This window comes from Anas platyrhynchos, chromosome 12, assembly GCF_047663525.1.
Source record: "Anas platyrhynchos isolate ZD024472 breed Pekin duck chromosome 12, IASCAAS_PekinDuck_T2T, whole genome shotgun sequence".
Taxonomy (NCBI): domain Eukaryota; kingdom Metazoa; phylum Chordata; class Aves; order Anseriformes; family Anatidae; genus Anas; species Anas platyrhynchos.
The window spans coordinates 19007474-19029748 of record NC_092598.1 but is presented as its reverse complement, the minus strand read 5'-3'; the positions used below and the strand labels follow the sequence as shown (position 1 = coordinate 19029748).

The following is a 22275-nucleotide window of genomic DNA, read 5'->3' as shown; positions in this document are numbered from 1 at the left end:
TATGGAACAAAATAAAACCAAACTCAGTAAAAGCAGCTTGCCTTCCCCTCCCTCATCAGCCAAGAAGAGACACCAAAACATGCAGAACAGAACCCAAGCCTTGAACCATCTAATTTAGGTACCCAAAATAGGAAACTGGTCTCTCTAAGTCAGTGGAGGAAGAGAAAGCAAGAAAAAGAAGGTCCTACAAAAATAATTCAGAAAGAAGTCCAATTTACAGGCCAGGCTCTTACTGAGGGAGGTAACATCAGGTCATAGGAATATTCCTGAGTGAATGATCCCTTATTCCACTCTCTGAGCACAAACAAGGCGCCCCTTCAGGGCACCAAGGTTGGGTGAGAGGGGCCTTCTCCTCCCCACGGGTGGCCAGGAGAGAGCAGCTGCCCCTCCACCCCTCAAATTCTGCTGCTGCGTTTGATGACAGACCTCCAGCCATTTGCCACGGAAGCAGAACAGACCCTGCGTGCGAGGACCACTTCCATCACATGGAAACAACGAGGATGCTGTGATGGCACCAACTTGTGCCTGCGGGCACGAAACCTCGGCCAGAGGTTCTGCTTGGACAGGGGGCAGCGAAGGAGCTGTGACATCCCCGGGGCGCACATCGAGCCTCTGCCGCGCATCCAAGGGCACGGGAGGGCGGGAGAGCAGAAAACCAGCCCCGGACAAAGGCAACCACCATCACCACCACCACCACCACCACCACCACCACCATCAGCATCACCGCCACCCCCACCAAAGCCATCTCCAGCTGCAGCAGCGGGCTTGGGGGCCGGTGGCGCTGTGGGTGCGGCAGCTCCCTGCCCATCACCTGATGCTGTGGGCAGGCGCAGCCCGGGGCTGCAGGAACTACAAAGCCCGCCCGGCAGCACCGCCTCCCTCGCCGGGCCGCTGCCCATCTCGGCTCGCCGCGGGGTTCGGGGGGGGGGGAGGCGGGCAGGGGGCTCGGAGGATGGCCGCCCGTGCCCGGCAGCCTAGCGGGGCCCTTCTGCCGGGGCCGGGGCTCCGCGGCGCCATCTGATGCAATGCTGGCCCGTGTTGCCGCTCTGGTGGCAGCGCCGCTCCGCAGCACCGCTCGCAGCGCCCGCGGCTAGGCTCGGCAGCGGGACGGGGCAGGGCTGAGCGGCGCCCGCATCCCTCGCCTCGACGAGGGCGGCGGGGACGCGGCGATCCGCGGCGACAGCGCCGCTCGGGAGCCTCGGAGCGGCCCGGCGCGGCGATGCTGCGGCTCCTCTCGGCTGCCCGGCGCGGCGCGGCCCGGCCCGGGGGCGGCGGCGGCGGCGGGGAGCGGCGGCCCCGGCTCCCGCAGCCGGCTCGGGAGGGCGCGGCGAGCTGGAGCAGCGCCGCCGAGGCCTCCGCCGTGAAGCTCAACGAGAAGGCGAGCCGCGAGAAGATCCTGACGCTGGAGTCCATGAACCCCTACGTGAAGGCGGTGGAGTACGCGGTGCGGGGCCCCATCGTCCTCAAGGCCGGCGAGATCGAGAAGGAGCTGCGCAAGGTGAGGCGGGGGCGGCGGGGCGAGCTCTCCCCGGCGGCCACGCCGCCGGCCCGGCCCTGCCCGGCCCCCGGGGCACTCCTCCGCCGCCGCCGCCGCTGATTGGGGCGCCGGGGGGCTCGCCGGGGCCGGGGCCGCCCTCCCCGCAGCGAGCCCGGGGGCCGAGCAGCGCCCCGGCCGGCAGCGAGCCGCTGGGGGCCGCCGGGGGCCGCTGGGGGCTTTTCCGCCAGCCCCTGCCCCGGCCGAGCCCCGCACCGCGGCCGGGTGCTGCTGAAGCTGCCGGGTGCTGAGGGAGCATCCCGATGCGGCGATGCTTCCAGCGCCTTCTGCGTGTTTTGCTCTGATTTCTTAACTTACGACGTAATATCGGGGAGGGGGAGCAGCTTAGCAATTCAAGTGAGGCTCTTTGCTGTTCACAGCTTCCCTTGTCACCGTGAGGATTGATTCGTGCTTTGAATGAAGCATCTGGCACGCTTGCTTCTAGGATTTCAGATACTGCTCCCTACCTTCACCGCTTTAGCAAGCCTTGCCGATGTTGTTATTACCCCGAAGAATTTGACTAGTACGCGTTTTGTACAAAAACAGTGCCGCAGGAATGCTAGAGAGATTATTTTAAGGCTTTGCTCTTTGTGTTACTTGGCTACCCCCATCTCAGAAGGCCGTGTACGCCTTCAGCTCACTGCGTGTTATGTGCATCTATTACTTGTGTATGTCTAACCCAATCATTTCAATTAGAGCTGTTCAAAATTGCCTTTTTACAATTCTCCCCCAAACTTTCAGAGTGGCGATAAAGGTTCTATTTCGAAACATGTGCTTTGATTTTTGTCCAAGGACCTGTTTATAAAGGTGTCATTGCAGTTTCATGCAACCGGATTCTCAAAGAGGTGCGTTTGCCAGGAACAGAGAACAAAACCTTCCAGTGTTTTCAGTGGGCATGTTTGTTTTCAAGTTACCATCGCAGAGCAGGAGATATTACTTGACAAAACAGATACACGGTGATCCTCACTAACTCCTCCCAGCTCCCCTGCTTTCTTCAACTACAAGCTGAGTCATTGGCAGAGAGAAAAGTCTTCTGGGCACTTTTTAAAAGATACAAGGGCAAGTAATTGCCAATTGCTTTATTAAAAGATTGGTACGCCAGCTTTGTGTCTGCTTACGTGGCATTTTCCATTTAAAAGCCTTCTTCCTGAACCAGTCCCATGGAATATTTTCAATGGCACACAGTGTCTGCAGACACATGACTATGTTCTAAGATGACTAAAGCAAACAAAAACAAGTACCTGTTGGCAGGGAAGGAGGAGAGTGTTGCTGTGAAAGACCACAATAGTATTTGTGTGCAAAAAACATCTGGTTTGGCTAATGTACTAAATTTATGTGTTAGGGCTTTTGCTTGTTCTGTTTTTAATCTGGTGGGAAAAGAAAATCTTTCTGCTTATTGCTGAGAACTGTTATGTTTTTTTTAGACAATACCCTAATTCAGGGCAAAGAAAATATCATCCCTTATTCTTTAACACATCTGTATTAGCGTGCAACTCTAGTGAGCCAGATTCTGTCTAACATAAGAAGAACCAAACAGAACTAAGATGTGCAGGAATCTTTCTTAATTTCATTCAGACTGAACTCATTCTCCTTCTACATGTTTCTTACTCTTCTTTACCTTCTTATTCATAAATGAGAGTGAAATGATTATGCTATCAGTGGACACTGATTGAAGAAAACTTATTTCTAACCATTTGCATTACTCAGAAAATGCTGAACTTCAGCCTCAAATATCTGTAATCTTTATCTGGAATCTCTGTTCCTAGTCTGTAATTTAAGATTGAAATGCAGCTCTTATTTAGGCACTCATTTATATCAGCAAACATAAAAGCAAATGACTTGATGTAATCAATGAGTCACTTTCAATTATTTTAAGTGAACCACTTTTCAATTCCTGCCAAATTTAAGGCCATGTAAAATGCTTTGACCCTGCTACATCAGGATCCTATAAGTCCATTTGTCTTGTCTTAATGCCACCTATTTAATTGCAAATGAAAACAAAGCAAACAAACAAATGAAAAACTAAACGTTCTCAGTTATATATGCCTTGAACTGGATCCACAGAGAGAATTTGAACCACATTATCTAGAATAAGCTGTTAGCCACTCTAAGCCTCCAAATTTTGGCATACCTTGGATTTTGTAACCCTGGTGAATTCTAATATTTTGGTCATTATTATCTTTGCATATCTGGGTTCTGATCTGTCACTGCAGGCCAACACATAGTCAGTATAAATTTGCAGCTCATTAGTCCACATGAAAATCCTGTCATGGTTTGAAAGCTTCCCTACCGTTTCTCATACCCAAACATACACTAGAAAAGCTATAAAATTGCTCTTGCCTTGCTCGTTTAGTCTTTATGTTGGCCTTTACTTTCAGTTAATCTTTCTTATTTAAATCAATGGTGTTTTTTTCTACCAGGCAGTTGCTGACCATTTTTCCTCTTTTTTTTAATTGCCATTTTAAAGAGCTGTGGTGGCTAACCAACATTCTGCAACTGTTTTCCCTCTGTTCTCTAGATCTATTCAATTCCTCGCTGGTAAAACAGCTGTCTGGTCAGATTTCAGAAATTAAGAAGCGTTTAAGTATTCATGGTGACTATTTAGCACTTTTTCTGTTTATCATAGAGTTCCTTATGATGAAACATCTGTCTATGGTAACGTAGGGGACATAACATAATGCATAATTAATGTAAATAGTCAGACAATAAATAAGTAAGCAGTGTATAAGCAAATTCTAATAAGAACTAAAGGTTTCGAGGTCTCTGTTGTTGGTGGGTTTCTCAAATATTCTCAAATCTTTTTAGCTTCTTGACTGATCCCTCCTGCCCTCAGGTGTATCAAACAAGTTGTTCTCATGCTGGCAATTCAGAAAGCCTTTCTTTCAGCTTTTTTACCTCACACTGCAGTTGCCAGGCAAATCAATCTCTTACTTGCAGCTAGCAGAAAAATGAACAAACACTTTAACAAACAAACAAACAAACAAAAAAAGACTATCAGTCATTTAAAACTGTGTCACAGCATCATTTCTATAAAGCATTTATGATCTGCTATTGTAAAGAAATGCATTAAGCTTTAAACTTCTTTCTTTTCTGAGATTATGCACTGTTTACTTACAGCCATATGACAAAAAGGAATTCTTTATCATCTGTTTCAGCCCTAACAGCCCAATGTGAATTTTCTCCTTCTAGGGAATCAAAAAACCTTTTACTGAAGTAATTAAAGCCAACATTGGAGATGCACATGCAATGGGACAGAGGCCAATCACCTTCCTTCGTCAGGTAAGAATATAATAAAATATTATTGTTGCTTTTTTTGATTATATTATGAAGAATACCTTACCATGTTTGACTCTCTTACTAATATTAATGATTCCTTACATGCATTTATACTTGTAAGCCTTTGATAAAGAATTACAAGTTTGGATTTCTGCTAGAAGTCCTATAACTAATACAGTAGCTTTCCTTACTTTTGAGATCATTGCCCATCCATCCTTTCTCCTGATACTTCTATATTATCATTCAGCACATTTGTTATCAGTAATGCACTTCAGAAAAGAAAGCGGTTGTTCTTAAGGAAAAAAAAAAGCTTTTCTTCATCTGACAGTATACTTAAAATCTGCTTGCAGTTGGGTGCAACTAGTTGTACTACTCCTGATTTTGCAGCAGTATGCTGGGAAAAAAAAAAAAAACACCCACTATGGTATTTCAATAAATACTATTTTTATACTACTCAAATTTTATATTACTGTGCTATTTAATAAAAGTATTTTTATACTCTTTAAATAAAAAGCTTACAAGTAAAAACAGTTTCTGAACATCCCTTACACACACATGTAAAATCATAAGCCTATAATACTATAAATTCAGAGAATTTCAGAGGCCAAACTGAAGCCATATAAATCTGGGGGTCCACGTGCCAAGATTATAAAACTGAGCTATACAAGCTAGAAAAAACAGAGCTTCTTTAAAATTAATTCAGATCCAATATTATTAAATAAAATACTGGGTAAATGGGAAATCCTTCTTCCCCATGACTGCATGTGCATTCAGTTTAATTCTTCAGTCACTTGCCCACAAGATGACAACAGCCAATCCATATTACACCATGTGAACGTAAACATGAGAGAGACTGGAGCAAATCAAAGCTGATCTCAAGCAAAGCCTCTAGATTTGTCTTACATTTCTTCAAAAATTTATTTCTGCTAGGTGCTGTTTCTACTTTTACTATGTTCTACACCACCACTTCTTTTTTAATTATTTCTCACAACTTCATATTGATAATAACTGTAAGTTATTTTGGGGAAGGATTACAGAACATGAAATTGGGACTTAAAACTGTGATCACATTTTTCAGTTCTGCTCCATATTTAAACTCTTTATTTCTTGTCAATAAAGTGGGCTAGTAATACACAAAGAGTGGAGGACAGAGCTATTTACAGATTTCCTATTCTGAATAATGAACTGTTTTGCTGTGTTTGCACTATGCAGAGCTCACTTTGACTCCAAACTTTACCATCTGTAATTCAAAGAGTTAATACCTCTATAACTGCTTTTAGTAGCAGAAGTTGGAACCTGATAAGATTCTTCACTTCTATAAGCACTACCCTTAAAGAAACAACTGCAAACCCTTCATCAACAGCCTTTGTTTTAAATTAGCTTTAAAAAGTTAAGTTGTGATCTTCATGTCCAAGGAAAGTTAACAGTAATGTTACCAACTTGAAATAACCATTGAGCAGTGGCAAATTTACAGCTTTCTTGGCACTCTAGGTAGTGGCACTGTGCACATACCCAAACCTGCTGGACAGCCCAAGTTTTCCAGAAGATGCGAAAAAGCGAGCCAGACGGATCTTGCAGGGTTGTGGAGGTAACAGCTTAGGTAAGCATCTGTTTCAGTTGCTCTTATGTGCAATAGAATCAACTAAGGTAGTTTCAATATGTGCAGTACTGAAATTTCCTAATCTTGTTCTATATGATTACAAGACAAATGGGATATGGCCTAGGGCAAAATGATAGGAGGAGATTCGGTGCGTCCCACTGATAAGCAGTAATGGTGCAATTTTTTACAAGACTTGTCACAGAAGAGGGCAAGATGAAGATTACGCAGTCACAGGGTCCTCACTACAATACTTTCTAGGCATAACCATAAACATAATGCTGAGCTTTTTTTCTACCAGAAAAGTGTTGCAGAGTGCTATTTCTATAAAAAAAATGTCTGTTAGGCATCTTCTGACATCTGTTAGACCTGGACTGACAGCTATGTCTCCTGCTCGATCCTAGGAGGGGCTGTTTACAATTTTATCAACTCTAGATGTTTCCTCTCCCTGCCATGAAGTATGCAGTCACTGTAGGGGTGGGATCAACAAACTTTATGTCATCTCAGCTGATCCAGCTCACAGTCCTGTACCTTCATTTTGAACCAACTGCACAAATACGTTTGCCAGGATATGAGCTGGGGTATCTGAAACACACGTACCAAGGTGATAACGCTCTGCAAAGAGGGAAGAGCACACTCAGAACATGGTAGCTTTTTATTTATCCCAGATAGTTCCAGCTGAAGATATCAGAGCCCCATGTCTCCAAGGCAAAATAACCCCCAAAAGAACTAAAGAACTCTGTTCTTCAACCAGTGCTCCCACAAGAGTACAAATATAATCTATGCACAAATAAGTACAAACGTTGCAAATTCAGCAGAGAGAAAATAGAAGGGACAAATTGCTTCTCCTCTATCAGCTGTGATGTCTGCTTGTATCTGGGAAATGTCACTAAAAATTCCACCGTGAAGGCTGTGTTACAGCTACAGGGTAGGGCAAAGAGTCTGGCACACCAAACTACCTTCTTTCAGGTCCAAAAACCAGTGAACAGTGACATTTCAGAGTACCTCTGAGATTAACTGGCATATTTTTTAATCTTAATGGCAGTGGCCATTTGCTCTGGCATACTTTTAGGATAGGTGAAACTTAATAAAATAAACAAAACCTAATTAGGGGTTATATTAGCAGTATTTCAGTCTTAGACTATTCCTAACACCACATCCTAATATAGAATGTATTCTATCCTTGCCTTTTTTGCATTGGTTTTGTTTCTATACAGAGAACATAAAAAATACAGTTACCAAAATGGAGAAATTACTCTGACTCCATGAAATCCTTTTGTAGCTCACTCAGGAACAACTCAATACGATACTGGTTGTCATGTGAAAGTTACTGAGGATATAACTGAATTTTTCATCAGTCATTTTTGGTGGTGATTTTCAAGTTTAGGGGTATAATAAGAGCTCTCAGAATGCCGAGTCTTGGTCCTACACTTCTGGAGTAAACAGAATGGAATCCAGCCTTGTATGATATTTCAGAAATATGTGATCCTGTACAAAATCTCTCTTTCAGCAGATCATCACATATTTCAAGTAATTTGCATTAGCTTAGTAGGCACAGAAGTAGGCCTGAAACATTCACAACACTCTGAATACACCCTTTTAATTTCAGTGGATAAATGTAAGTTCTGTAAGTCAGAAACTGCAGTCTTGGATGATATTTTTTTTCCCTGCTATGGTATGTACCAAGAACATCTGTCCCTCTGAATTCCCTAAAACCGAGAACACTGTAGACCTTATTGATCTACTCTACTGGTTTACACTTCCTCTCCACCCGTCTCTTCAGTACCATCTATCAGCCCCCGCTCTCGGCCCCAGGTGCCCACCAGCCTCTGTACAGCACTCCGTAAATACGCAGCCTGAGTGAAAGTGCAGCTGCGTGGCGCTGACTCCGAGCACTTCACTGACAGTTTGAAAACCTGTTGCTGCTTTCTGTGGCCGAGACGGAGGAATTTGCTTTCTTGGGAAAAATCAGAAGTCAAAAACTGATCCTTCCACGTAGCTTTAAGTGCTGTGTTCTAAATAACTTGTAAAACTTTTTTAAGTTCAACACAGAAGTGATTTTGCAATCTATGTATGTTTAAGCTTTATCTATATATGTTTAATCTATATATGTTATGAAGTGGTGTATTTGCATCTATATTGGCCTGCTTAAATCTATTAATTGCAAATTTAATATGAATTACTTCTGGGTATGAACTAAAATAACCTCACTTCTAATGAGCATTCATTTGGCAAAACCCTCCTAGTAGTATTGAGTCTCGTTCTCCCAGACCACATGTGATGGCTCAGACACGTCCTCAACTTCCATTGTGTTCAAATACTCTGGGATTCTTTTGACTTTTTTTTTTTTTGACTGGTTTCAATTGTTTATTTGTTTGTTTTTTAATTTATCTGCATGCCACAGTGAAAACTAATGGGTTTTAGTCAAAGTTACCAACTGAGTACAATTAAGTATAGGCCTGAAAATTGAATTCAGGTCTTCCGTATATTCCCACTGAGACTCAGCCTTCAAAGGAGCACAAAACAGAATGGTAGCTTAGCTTTGTTCCCCACTTTAACAGGGGCTTCCTTGCTGCGGTAGAAGACCCTTATACAAACCCAATATAGATTATTGTTGTATGAAAGCCAATTTTTAGGACATCAGGGAACTTTGTGCCCTGAATAGCCACTTGGTGCCATACAGTTGCACAGTACTTGCAAAATACTTTGTCTTTGTAAATTACGCTGCTACAGAAGTATTATTAGGCTGACTTATAGGATATAACTGGGCGATGAGAGTTAAGTCAGGCACAATTATTCCACTCCACCCAAAAGGCAGAGAAGACTCTGCAGGTTCATGACAGTGTTCTAAACTACATGTACATTTGTCACTTCACCATCCATCAGCCTTAGGCTTCATAGCTTGAATCCATTCCTCACTTAGGCTTAGACTTGTTTTTACTGTTTACTCGTTGCACATGCTCAGCAATGATGCACACAGCATCTAAAATCTTACTTTATTAGATTATTAGTTATGCTCTGTAAACTTCACAAGCCTTGTGTACTGGTGTGATACTAGATGTTTCTGCTACAGGTAACTGCAAATGGTTGAGGGAGTTGCTGTGGAGGGAGAGGGAAGCAGTTCAGGATTTTTTTGCTTTTCAGACTGGGAAGAAATGGTTTCATGTTCTTTTCATATTGCAAATAAAAATCTTATTTTTGTCATGAATTTTTAAAAAGTTATTTTCTCTCCTATTGCACATGCCACCCCTGTTCTTTGTTCCCATTACTTAAATAATTGTGACTGACCTGAAATGGCTTTCAGCATAATGAAAGCAACTGGGAGAAAGTAAAAATGGGTTTGCTGACCCAGTTTGCAAAGTAGCCTTTAAAGCCTACTTTTATTAAGTTTATTATTTTTGCATGTTAGTGATAATTATTGCATTTGTCTCATCCCAAATAAACGCTTTTGCTCTACCAACAATCCAACTCCCTTTCATGCTCTTTGGAAAGCAAAAAAAAGGGATCCAAAGCCCTCATATTAAAAAAAAATAATACACCACCAGCTCAGGGGATTTTCTAGCAAACAGCAAATCTGACGTTCATTGTACTCAACTCTCATCTCATTCTCTTTTTCACAGGAGCTTACAGTGCCAGTCAAGGTATAAATTGCATCCGTGAAGATGTTGCTTCATATATTGAAAGAAGAGATGGAGGAGTTCCTGCAGATCCAGATAACATATATCTTACCACTGGGGCAAGTGATGGCATTGCTGTAAGTGTTAAAATTAAACCTGTCTCTTCCTGGTATAAATTATACATCATTAGTTACCTTCAGAAATATTGATCTCTGTTGAACATCTGGTCTCACAAATTCTTGTGAGTTTGATCTAATAGATACAGAAGTCAAACTGAATTGATAACAAATACACCCAATTATGAGGATTTAAGGTGCCAGCTACGTAACAGACCCATGGAGTCTCTTAACATATATTGACCAGTACCTTTTGTATAGGCAGTGTAAGTTACATACACACTACAATATAAATATAGGAGACAGACCACTAAGACTGAATGATGTCCTCCATAGTTAGAATGCATTAAGCACTAAAGGTCAATCAATCCATGGCAAAGAGGTGAGAAGTCTTGGGAGCTCTTCGTCCTAATAAACACTCTGCTAGTGCAGATTAATGCCAGTGAAAATCTCAAAGATCCATTTCAATAGCTATCTTTGGGAGAAACTAGGTGTTGGCTTCAACCAACGTTCAAAGGTGGTAATCATTTAAGAGAAATAACTGTTATATTTTTACTTTACACAGGCACATTTGCTGATATTACATCAACCAATAATTCTTTGCCTTATTTATTTATTTATCTATTTATATATTTATTTAAGGCAGACTTGTTTGTTAAAGCTTGCTGTTGTTTTTAAATGACATCTAGTGGCAGAGTTCAGAATGGCAATGTTCAGACATAAACAGCTCTCCACATGACTTCAGAGAATTGGCTTTCTAGAGTTTCCAATGCCGAGTGTTATACTGGCAGCTTGTAGCTGGCATAGCGCATCAAATCCGTACCATGCTTATTTGATTTTGCCATTGGTAAAATGTTGGCAGTACAAAGAGTCTCATTATTTGTAACTTCCAGGGATAGAACAACCATTGTTCCATAACCTGGGGGACACAGAGTATTAAAGACTTTATTTTAAATTTTGCATTTAATTCCTGATTATATTTGTTGGATGCTTGGTATTTTTAAACTAGTGGTGGGTATAAAATGATGTTGATTATAAATCATTAGCTTAGCAACTGAGTGAGTATGTGATGAGAGGCGCAGAAAGGCAGATTTTGTTCCAGAACCTTGGGAAACTTAAAGGGTACTGCTGTTACATCTGAAGTGCTATTTCTGTTTTTACACTATAATAACATGTTGGTAATGATGCCTGCTCTGATTGTACCTGTACTTCAGTTCTCCATGGATTCTAAAGGCAAGAAATCTTTCCCCTGCCCACACCAAATGTACTCTTTTATCTAATTCACACATAAAAGCCTACACAGGCACACGGCTGTTGGGAACAGGTAAATCCTCTGGACTTATCTTAGCACAAGCATTCCATTTCTGCCTGTGTTTTCTGGGCACAAATTACATATAATGTAATAAGATGTGCATATAATACATCCTAAGATATGCAGACTTTTGCTCTCTCGTATTTCTTGAACATGAAAGCATAATGCCAGTCTCTAGCTTTGGTGCCATATGGCCACTTTTGCTCCTAATCTGAAACAGGTCTCCCATTACAAAGGAGAACCTCCATGTGCCCCAGTGCTAATTTTTGGTTTTATTTCTTGGCCTCTTGTGTTCACTGGGACAATACGAGTGGAAGGCAATGAGCAAAAACTAGCTTAGGCTTCTTTGCTTCTAACTGTAATTGGGCACAGTAAAAAAACAAACAAACAAACAAACATATACTCATGATCTAGACACTCCTTTTTCCAAGTTTCCCTCTAGCCTTGTGCTCAGAATTTTTTTTCTACATTTTGAAGTTGATCAGACATCATGTTCAGGAGCTGTGACATGCAGAGGAATTCTCTGAAGCTCAGTTAGACCGTCCTTACCCAGTCGGTAACTTAACTTGAAAAAAAACCAACACTCTTTGATGTAAGGCAACGACCGTCAGCTTTTAGAAATCTATCTTAACTCTAGATTCTTTTAAGAAGAAAGATCAACAACATATTCTAGAGTATACTAATAATTCTGACTTACGACTTTTTTTTTCCTACTTTTTCCCCAGACAATTCTAAAGATCCTGGTCTCAGGAGGTGGAAAATCCCGAACAGGAGTGATGATCCCTATACCACAGTATCCCTTATATTCAGCAGCCATATCTGAACTCGGTGCCATCCAGGTGAACTACTATTTGGATGAAGAAAATTGCTGGTCTCTAGATGTGAATGAACTTCGCCGCTCCTTGAATGAAGCTAAGGCATATTGCCATCCAAAAGTCCTCTGCATCATCAACCCAGGAAATCCCACAGGTCTGTAGTGGTTTTGTTGTATTGATGTTTGTATTGATGTTTTTCTAATACATTTTTTTTTCTCTTTCATTCATTTGACATTGCAGGCAAATCCAAAATACGTATCAAATATTTAAAGCTGAGTTCTAGAGATCAGTACTTTATGTAGGATGGTACAGCATACTTTCAGAAACTTCTTTTTGGTATCATGGAATTCCAGAAACTTGGGGAGAGAGAAGGGAGCAGGTTCACTTCACTGCATCACATCTGAAGTCATTGCTTCCATTTAACTTCTACAGTATTGGGGAATGACTTTCAGTCACTTTTGGTCTGTATCAAGGATCTCGTCTCTAAGATGCCTGCAAGGCAATGACTGCAGATGACTCTGAACTCAGTGGCAAGCACTGCCTCTCTTGGAAAGATTTCTTTCTTTGCACAGTTGAGGATGCTTAGTGAGAAACTAGCTCGCACTGTTCCGGATTTGTTTGAGCTGTGGAGTTGCAGCTATTCTTGCATGAGCTGGACTCCCCAAGGCAAGGTTTTGTCTTCCATAGTCAGTGGGAAGATTCCTACCTAAGTAATATTCCTGCAGAAATCCTGAGGCTTCCATGGGATCAAGTGGAACCTTAAACAGTGTGACAAATACAGAAGGACCAGGGCTCCTTCACCAAGCTAAAAGAAATCAAACTTTCAAATAAGATTAATTTTCTTCAACCTATTTGAGACTACTAGGACAAGACAACTGTCAGTTATCATTATACACATAATGTTTATTAACATTATTTTGCATTACTATTAGTGGCTTGGGGATGGAAGGTAACAAATAAAATTAAATTACTGTAAACAGTCATAAGTGGTCTTTCTGTTGCTTGTCAGGTGAACTGCAGTAAAAATCTATGTGTATATGTTCATAGCTCACTGCACTTTTGCAGAAAGTTGGCTTGAGTCAATACATCTTACTTGAGTCAGGAAGGCACAGTGTCAATTACTGTGGCTTGGCTCACAAACAGGAACACAATAATTCATCCCCTTGCAATTATCTGTCAAACTTGTGCTTAAACTGCATTGTGAAATAACCTGTTCAATCATTACATGTGTGAGGATTTCAAACGATCACTTATACACAGACTACTCTTAGTAAATTACTGATGCTCATGCTTCCTCTGTTTGGGATGGACTAAGTTACCTTGAACCATAACACCTCTAAAAATGTTCCTTGATTTCAGACTTAGTGAATTGTATTCTAAAATTCAACAGCCCTTTTCTGAGACAGAGGAGCATCTTATTGAAAAGGTAGTTGTCTAACTAGGTCTGCACTAAAAGATTTGTCTGTATGCTCCACTAACTTTATTTTTCTTGCTTTAAAAATCAAACTATAGGACAGGTGCAAAGCAGAAAGTGCATTGAAGATGTGATACACTTTGCTTGGGAAGAGAAACTTTTTCTTCTGGCTGATGAGGTAAGGGTGTATTCTGTTCCCTCAAAAGCAGAGCTAAGAGTAAGCATAAAAATGTAACTTTGTTCCATATGTGGTAGTGGTGCATTTTAAAGAACAGATTCTCTATTATCATATAAAGACATGGACAAACATGCGAGATTATTAATATTGGGGGTTAATGAAAGGTGGCTTGATCTGGATTTGAACTAGAGAGAAAGTGTAGGGGACACAAGCGGGAAACACGAGGAAGAGACTTTGCTAGAACTGACCTAAAAACCTGTGTGATTTTCAGAGCACTTAAAATGAAAGCAACAGAAGGAAAATCAATTTAAATGTACAAGTCAAGGGTAAATTATATAAAGAAGTTCAATGTTTTTCCAAAGGCTAAACTATTAAGTATGGCTACATGAGATAAAACACATCATTACAGTAACTATTACTTAACAAAGAACCTTGTGTCCTCTAAAGGCTTAAGTTTCAAGTGTAACAACTGTTTCTTCAGTTCAGATCTGGCTCTCTAAAAGGCCGTCTTTTATCGTTAGCTGGAGGAACAGAGTACATTAATGTCTTCTGACTGTTCAGGTTTACCAGGACAATGTGTACTCTGAAGGATGCCAGTTTCATTCCTTCAAAAAGATTCTGTATGAGATGGGACCTGAGTACTATAACAATGTTGAACTGGCCTCTTTTCACTCTACATCTAAGGGATACATGGGCGAGTAAGTCTGTTTTCATTTAACATTTTAATTTTAATTTTTAATTTAATTTTTCACCTTCCCTGTTAATCTGATTGGACAGACATTTTTCATTAGTGACCTGAAGGTAATCCAGCATCTTCTATTGATTTTAATTTAAAAAAATGTTAAGAAAAAGAAAACAAACATTTAAGCAGTGATGAATTAGCCCTGTGGTTTTCAATGTACTGAATAGTTCAATATTATGAATGTATTTATTTCGGACACTGAATGCCTCTGTTCCACAAAGCTGAAATCCTACAGTCCTAAACCTGTGATAAAGGAAAAGAGGCTCTCCAAAATCCAACAGAACAGCTTAAGTACATTTAATATCACTAGGACATTAATATTACAATTGTTTGGGTTTGGTTGTTTTGGAGAGGAAGAGATGGAATAAAAAGAATGTTCTGATTAAATGCAGTCTGTGACAGCCATATGTGCTTGTTCTGAAGAGAAAGCAGTCCATGTTAATAGTTAACTTGTCCAACAGGGAAGGCACATGTACGCTATTTTCCCTGTATGGGATACTAGAGCTTAATGGTATGGTATTTAGTGCCATCTTAGAACAATGACTATAGCAGCTGTTTCAACACCAGTGTGTTATATATTGCAAGATCTTAACTCTCTTGCCACCTTTGCAATTATTTTCATCGCTTTTCCAGTATTTTATATATATATATATATATATATATATATATATATATATATATATATATATATATATATACACACACACAAGTGCATATATAAACTTGGGGCCAACTGATCTTTTCTGTTCACTCCATAGATGTGGCTACAGAGGAGGTTATATGGAGGTCATTAACTTGCACCCAGAAATGAAAGGACAGCTTGTTAAGCTGCTTTCTGTTCGCATTTGTTCTCCAGTCTCAGGACAAGCAGCAATGGATATTGTAGTTAATCCTCCAGTACCTGGAGAAGAATCCTATTCACAGTTCATAAAGGTCAGTGATAACATGCTTATTCTGTTGTACATTTCCTAAACCTATCCTGAGCACCGTGAACTCACAATATGCATAGAGACCAGACCTTTTTCTTCATTTTACAGAACTATGCAGTTGTTTTTTTGTTTGTTTTTATATTAACTGAATATATCTACCTTAAAATATTTTTTATTCCTTTTATGGTTCCTTTGCTTAGGAGCCAAAGAAAAGCTAAGAAGGCATTATTAAATCACGTCTTCTGCTGCTAAGTGCAACTTTTCTTCTGTGTTTAGCATAAGAAAAAAATACATATATATATATATGCTTTTACTAAATCTAAAGAGGAATATAAGTTCAGAGTTATAAACTCAGCCTTGTTCTTAGGTATCCCTCTATACACTGAACTATATGGCATTCTGTGTTAAGTATACATATATTTTTTCACCTGTACAAATGAAACAAAGTATGGCTTAATAAATTACAGTACTGAGTCAGACCAAAGGTTCAGGTAACATGGTCTCTGAAAATAGTCAAGGGTGGATGCTTAGAAGGAAGAACAGGACATGCAGATAGAGGTTTGAGCAGGTTATTGTCTATCTATAACACTTCATAGTTATACCTTGCTAATGCCTTTTTTTGCATTGCTGGCTGTAAAAGTAAGACTGGATTTAGGAGCATCACTTGTTCTAAAAGCTCAGCAGAGTCCTAGAAATGCTTAATTCTGGGTAGGCTCCTTGAAGCATCCCTTTTTTCTCTAGCATTTTTACTGCCACTTCAAATATGCCAAACTGAACACCTTCCTTTTAAACAGGAGAAGGAGTCTGTTTTGAACAATCTTGCCAAAAAAGCAAAACTGACAGAAGACATGTTTAACAAGGTACCAGGAGTTCACTGCAATCCACTTCAAGGAGCTATGTATGCTTTCCCACGGATCTTTATCCCTGCCAAAGCCATTGAGGAAGCAAAGGTCAGTCATCCATTTTTTCCAGTCCATTTTAACCTTCACATGCTTGTGCCTGCTACTTTTAACGATGAACTTTTATTCCAGAGGTAGAGTAAGGCCATGTAAAAAAAAGGACTTCATTGGCTATGTATGATCTTAAATGTAACACGACCTTTACTTAAAAAGTAAACAGAGCATTTCTCTACACTTGTAAGACATCCAGGTTGAGAATGCTAACCAGGGAGGGTAGCGTTAAATAAAGTCACAGGACAGACAGGTAGCTGGACTCGTGCACATTCGAGATTGCTGCCCCTGCCCAGGCTAGGTCGAGCCAGGTTATGTGCCTGGGACTGTGACCAGCTGAACACTACTGACCCTGTAAAGAAACCACATTCAGCAAGCATAGGAAAGAGAGAGGGAGGTTGTCTTACCAATTTTAGTTCTGCACAATAGCTTTTTTTTTCTTTTTTTTTCCCCGCATTGGGATCAGTCAATTATATCACTAAATGACAAGTCTTGTTCCTAGCTGGAGCTCTGTTACCCAATATGTAACATACATTTTTTAAAGGGAATTATATCTACGTAGCTGAGGGCAAAAACAGGGCTCTTTCTGCTGATTCTGTGACAAGGTGTATAACCTGCATGTGTGTAAGAACTTCCATAGTTATTAATCAGGGGACTTTCTAGTCAGCAGATAATTCAAGGGAAAAAATAGTAACTGCTAACAGAACTGGAACACACCGCTCTAATTTCATTTTGTCAAATGTCCGTAGCTTAGATTTTTGTAAATACGATTTTGAGACTTTTGACAAAAAGCTACAAGCCAGTCAAGGAGTAAAACAAAATTATCTAGAAGCTTTCTTTCAAAGCAAGTGGTTTATGTAGGTTCTTTACCCTTGCTCCTCCATGAATTACCATTTTTTAATTAAGTGTGAACTGTATAATTAGGAATTGTTCTTCACGTATTTAGTAATAGTTAAAATAGAAAGTAACAATGCAAGACAAGGTTTCAGGAAAAAAAAAAGTCATGAAATGAGTAATAGTTATTTGGAATATTTTGACTTCATTAATTCCAAAGCATCCACTCCACTAGGCTCATAAAATGGCACCCGACATGCTATATTGCATGAAACTTCTGGAAGAGACTGGAATTTGTGTTGTACCTGGAAGTGGATTTGGCCAAAGAGAAGGAAGCTACCATTTCAGGTACAGTTTCTGTTGATTTAAAATCAAATGAACTGTAATAAGCTAAGTACCATCCCAATACTTTATTTTCTGACTAAATATAAGAAATCTTATTTACATTGATGTCGTCTCACTCTACTGACATTTTCTGTGGTTGAACAGACCTGATCTGCTAGATGAGCTATTCGGGTTTTTACAGTGTTTTCCCAGCTTGCTGACATAGCTTTATTCTATTTTTATACACTGACATTTGAAATGTCTTTTCCACAAATAAAAACAATAATTAGTAGCTTATACTCTAAGCTTTAAAGTTGGCTAAGGCATTAATAAGCGGAGGGGAATTAAACAGTGTTTCGATATGGAGAAATCATGTGAAAGATGCAGTACCTTCCCCTATAAATCTGCTCTACACACACTGAATTACTTTGTTTACTGAAACAAGAAATTAGACTAAGTCTTTTAATACCAAAACTGAATGTAGAGTCCATTGCTCTTGCTTCCAATAAACATTTTATTAGAATCAAGACACTGATAGCTGCAGTTTATCATGGAATTTAGTCTTGTTTGGTCTGAAGCAATGTAACAGAGGGTACCATTAGCTATGCAAGTTCAGCAGTACAAATAGCTGAGTTAGATGTCCGGGTGCATGCAGCTCCAGGGAAAAGCTGTTGCAAGTCCATCCCTGTACATGTGTAGAAAAATGTTTGTTTGTTTGTTTTTTTCCTCTGTAATTCTTGTGTACAGGCTGATAACTCAATGTGATCTACAGATTATGCTGAAGGAAAAGGGGGACTTAAACATGCAGTGTGGGATGTTATATTGTTTAAATTGTATTTAAATTTTCAATTCAGAAAGAAACGTACATCTTCTCATAATCACCAGCCCTTCATACTAAACAAAAAAGTATTTGACATAACTGCCACCAAAATGAAACTGACTCACTGATTTTTCTTCCTGATAATGTTTTGTATCACTCAGCAAAAAAAATAAAAATTCTGTAATTACTATACATTAACCAATGGAAACTAATTGCTCCAGTTTAATATTTGATTAAAGCATAAATGCAAAAAATTAGAGCACCACATCAAAACAGATATTTAGATTTACATATTACTAGCATTGCCCTGAGATAAGTCAACATCTGTGTCAAGATTACACATCAGTTTGTTTTGAAGACAATGTTGGATATATATTTTTTTTCTTCTAAATATTATTTTTCAGAATGACCATACTTCCTCCGATAGAAAAGCTGAAGATCCTACTGGAGAAAATGAAAGACTTCCACATAAAGTTTCTTGAAAAATATGCATGAAACTGCTGTGGCTTTTTCCTCCATCCCCTCCCCGTCAAGGTGAACGCAGAAAATGAACAAGAATCTGCTGAAAATGTGCTGTTCATCTAATTAAACTAAATTCAAACTAGACAGAACTTATTTCAGATACAGCTAAGACTTACTGGATTGAATTTAATGTCTGTTAATATACGACATTGTTACACCAACTTTTTTTTTTTTTCTTTCAAGAGGAAGGGGAAAATGAGAAGAGAACGGTGGAAGGAGTCAGTAAATGATTTTGTGCCTTGATTGGAAGTTACATTCTTGAACTTTTGACTCAACAGGCTGGGGAAAGGAGTTGGTCATGACATCTACTACTGTTTTTTGGGGAGGTGTTTTTGTTGTTGTTGTTGTTTTTATAAGACAGAAATGCTTGGAGCAATTGTTTAGCTAGGAACATGATTCCCATCTTAAAATTCTAAACAAAAATTCAGAAGCCTACTGCAAGGTACTACAAGGTACTGGATTTTTCCTTTTTTGTTTTTAAGTATGAAGTGTTCTCTGGATCTGATTAAACGTGTAGGTACAGCATGCTTATTTAAAAAAAATCACTGGCAGATGTGTGTAGATACCTTTGAACTTCTGTTAAAAAGAAATCCTGCCATCACAGCATAATCAGAGTGAATATACAGTTTTGATCACAGGAGTGAATATGGTGTCTGTTTGAACCCTATTTGTATGAAACTGAAACATAATGAGGAATATTAGCTTCTTCTTCATATACTGTTGTACTCTTATTAAAACACAGCTAAATCAAGTAATCATCTAGGAGTACAGCTGTTTTACTCCACTAATCCATGCTAGTTCCACTAAAACAGAGAAAGAAGGCTTCAGTTTGCCTAGAGATGGAAGCCGGATGCCTTCTGCTAGCACTGGTAAAGTACTGAAGAAACATAGCTTCCTTCCAGTATTCAGCCATGAAAGCATTAACATTTGTCAGGTTTAGGCTCAGCATTTCATGGAGATTATTCATTAAGAATATCCCATTTCATCTAGTCATTAAATGATTAAAGTAAATTCATTTTAATGTCTACCAGCACTTTGTTAGGCTGCCTTTGTAGCTGCTTCAGCATCCTATGCTGATCCAGGTAATACTAAAGCCAAGGGCTAGAGAATCAAGATATGGATAAAGGATGTGCCAAACCATTATGTGTAGAAGACAGAGATGTTGACAATAATTGTCCTTGCTACAGCAGCTGCTAGGCTATGACGTAGCATTAGCAGTTGGTATACTTCTCACTGCTCCTCACAGAAGGTTGTGAGAAAAAACTTAGCACTTCTCAATCGTCTACCAGTGGACACAGGTTCAAAAATGAAAATCACATGCTGCTACACAAAGTATGTATGTATGGAAGCTTGGGGAAAAAACATTTCACAAAAAAATTTACTTTCATCTGTAATGGGTGAAATGATTTCTGGGAGGACAGCAGACAGGGAACACTTACATTGCTACTATCCATTGATAAATGCAAGCTTTTATCTGTTAGCACTCTCCCCTTGGCATCCTTAACATGCACTAATAAATCAAATTTATAAAGCAAAACTGTAGTAAGAGGTTAGAACATTGATTTAAAAATATGACAAACAGCGCTTTCCTAGTCTAGAAATGTGTCTAAATCAGATCTGGCTTTCGACTTGTAGATTGAAACTTGTAGATTGAAACTAAAATCTAACAATGGGAGTTAGAATATTTTTTATATTTTTGTAACTACAGCTTTTTCATTGGGGTAGTATTTGTAATTTAATAAGTGGATAGATTTTATATTTGCCTTGCATTTGCACCTGATACTTCTGGAAAAATGTAAAGGTTTACAAATTTCTAATGATACTTTACAGGTGTCAAAGGCTTTTTGTTTTAAGTCAGGACCGCAATTCTTACAGTTTTAAACCAAAATATAATGGCATAAACTGAAGTGTTTTTTTTTTGTTTGTTTTGTTTTTAACATTCTATTATGGTGCCTTTTATGTTTCTGACATTATAAGAAATAACGCTTTGTTCTTGATGCATCTCATATGGAAGAGTGGTGATTTCTATTGTCCATCCACAATATTTGTATGTACTGTGATAAGGTAGATGTGCATTTTGTGGGTCAATCCTGTAAAGCTAAGAAAGGAGGTTTATTTTCAATGTCTATGAAATATTTGATTAATAACAGACAATCCTTACTTTCAAGTGCATGCTTCTAGGTTTGATTTTCCTACAGGTGCTCCTTATAATGGTACTTTAGATGTATGAGAATTCCAAACAATAAAGCACATGTTTAAAAAAAAAAAAGAAAAGAAAAGAAGAAAGAGCAATAGTTCTCCATTTCCTATGTTACTGAAACAAGATTTCCTGGATTACACAATTTGAAGCATTTAACTTCATGTTGGAAATAGTATTTACTTTAATCCATGTATTAGACCATTGATTTATGCATTGCTCCAGTTCACGGATTAGAAATTTGACGGACTTGTTGTCACAAAACTATTCCTCAGCAATGCAGAATTGAACATGCAGATGATCTTAGACATACTCATAATTAATCAAATATTTTTCTCTAAGGAGTTGTAACCAGGAGTTAAGCAAAACAGATTTATTTCTTCATAGAGAGGATCAGTCTTGACTAAGACTGAACAATTGTGGCCTGAAAGGTTTGGTGAGGGGATTGTTTGGTATTGTTTTTGTTTTTTAAGTCTTATTACATGGTTTGTATGAGATTAAACATACCGAGCAAGATGATCTTGTCTTTTTTTGCAGTGATACCTCAGAATATCTTTAGCGATGTTTGGTAATTCAAAAGAAAATACAGTTTAGGGAAAGGGAAGCTAGTCCTGCTTGTGCGTATAGCTGCACCACTAAAACAAAAGCAAAAGCTGGCTATATCCTTGTTTGTGTCAGGTATTGGAGTGTTTTCTGGAGCTGAAGCATCTACTTGGGGGCACTTCTTTGGGGGCATTGTGGTGGGGTTGTTTGCTTTACAAACAAGAACATGGTCTGATCTAAAATGATACTACGAGTTGTCAGTCTGAGTTCACAGGTTTGTTTGAGTGATGTAGTCCGTCCCATCTGGCTCAGTAGATCCTGAGGTCATGCCAGTCACAAGAAGAGTTGAAGAACCTACTAACTTCAGAGAGCTTACAACATGAATTGTGTACGCTGTATGAAGAAAACCCTAGTGTTTTACAACATTATCTAAATTCCTTTTAATGCAGGTCCTCATTCAATAAAGAATACAGGTTAGGTTATTTGTATAAAACCTAAAATACTTAAACCTCTGGTGTGTTTATTATTATTATTTAGATTCATGTAAGGTCACAC

The 22275-nt window shown here is 39.4% G+C and overlaps 1 protein-coding gene across 1 annotated transcript; it reads left to right on the top strand.

Moving 5' to 3' along the window:
* The first annotated feature begins 1033 nt into the window (after positions 1–1033).
* On the top strand, positions 1034–21693 carry GPT2 (glutamic--pyruvic transaminase 2). Its single transcript, XM_038185570.2, has 11 exons — positions 1034–1498; positions 4724–4813; positions 6302–6410; positions 10028–10161; positions 12178–12421; positions 13780–13859; positions 14421–14557; positions 15360–15534; positions 16325–16480; positions 17550–17662; positions 18863–21693. The coding sequence occupies exons 1-11, from the start codon at positions 1220–1222 to the stop codon at positions 18951–18953; spliced, it is 1608 nt and encodes a 535-aa protein (XP_038041498.1). The 5' UTR covers positions 1034–1219; the 3' UTR covers positions 18954–21693.
* Positions 21694–22275: the final 582 nt, after the last annotated feature.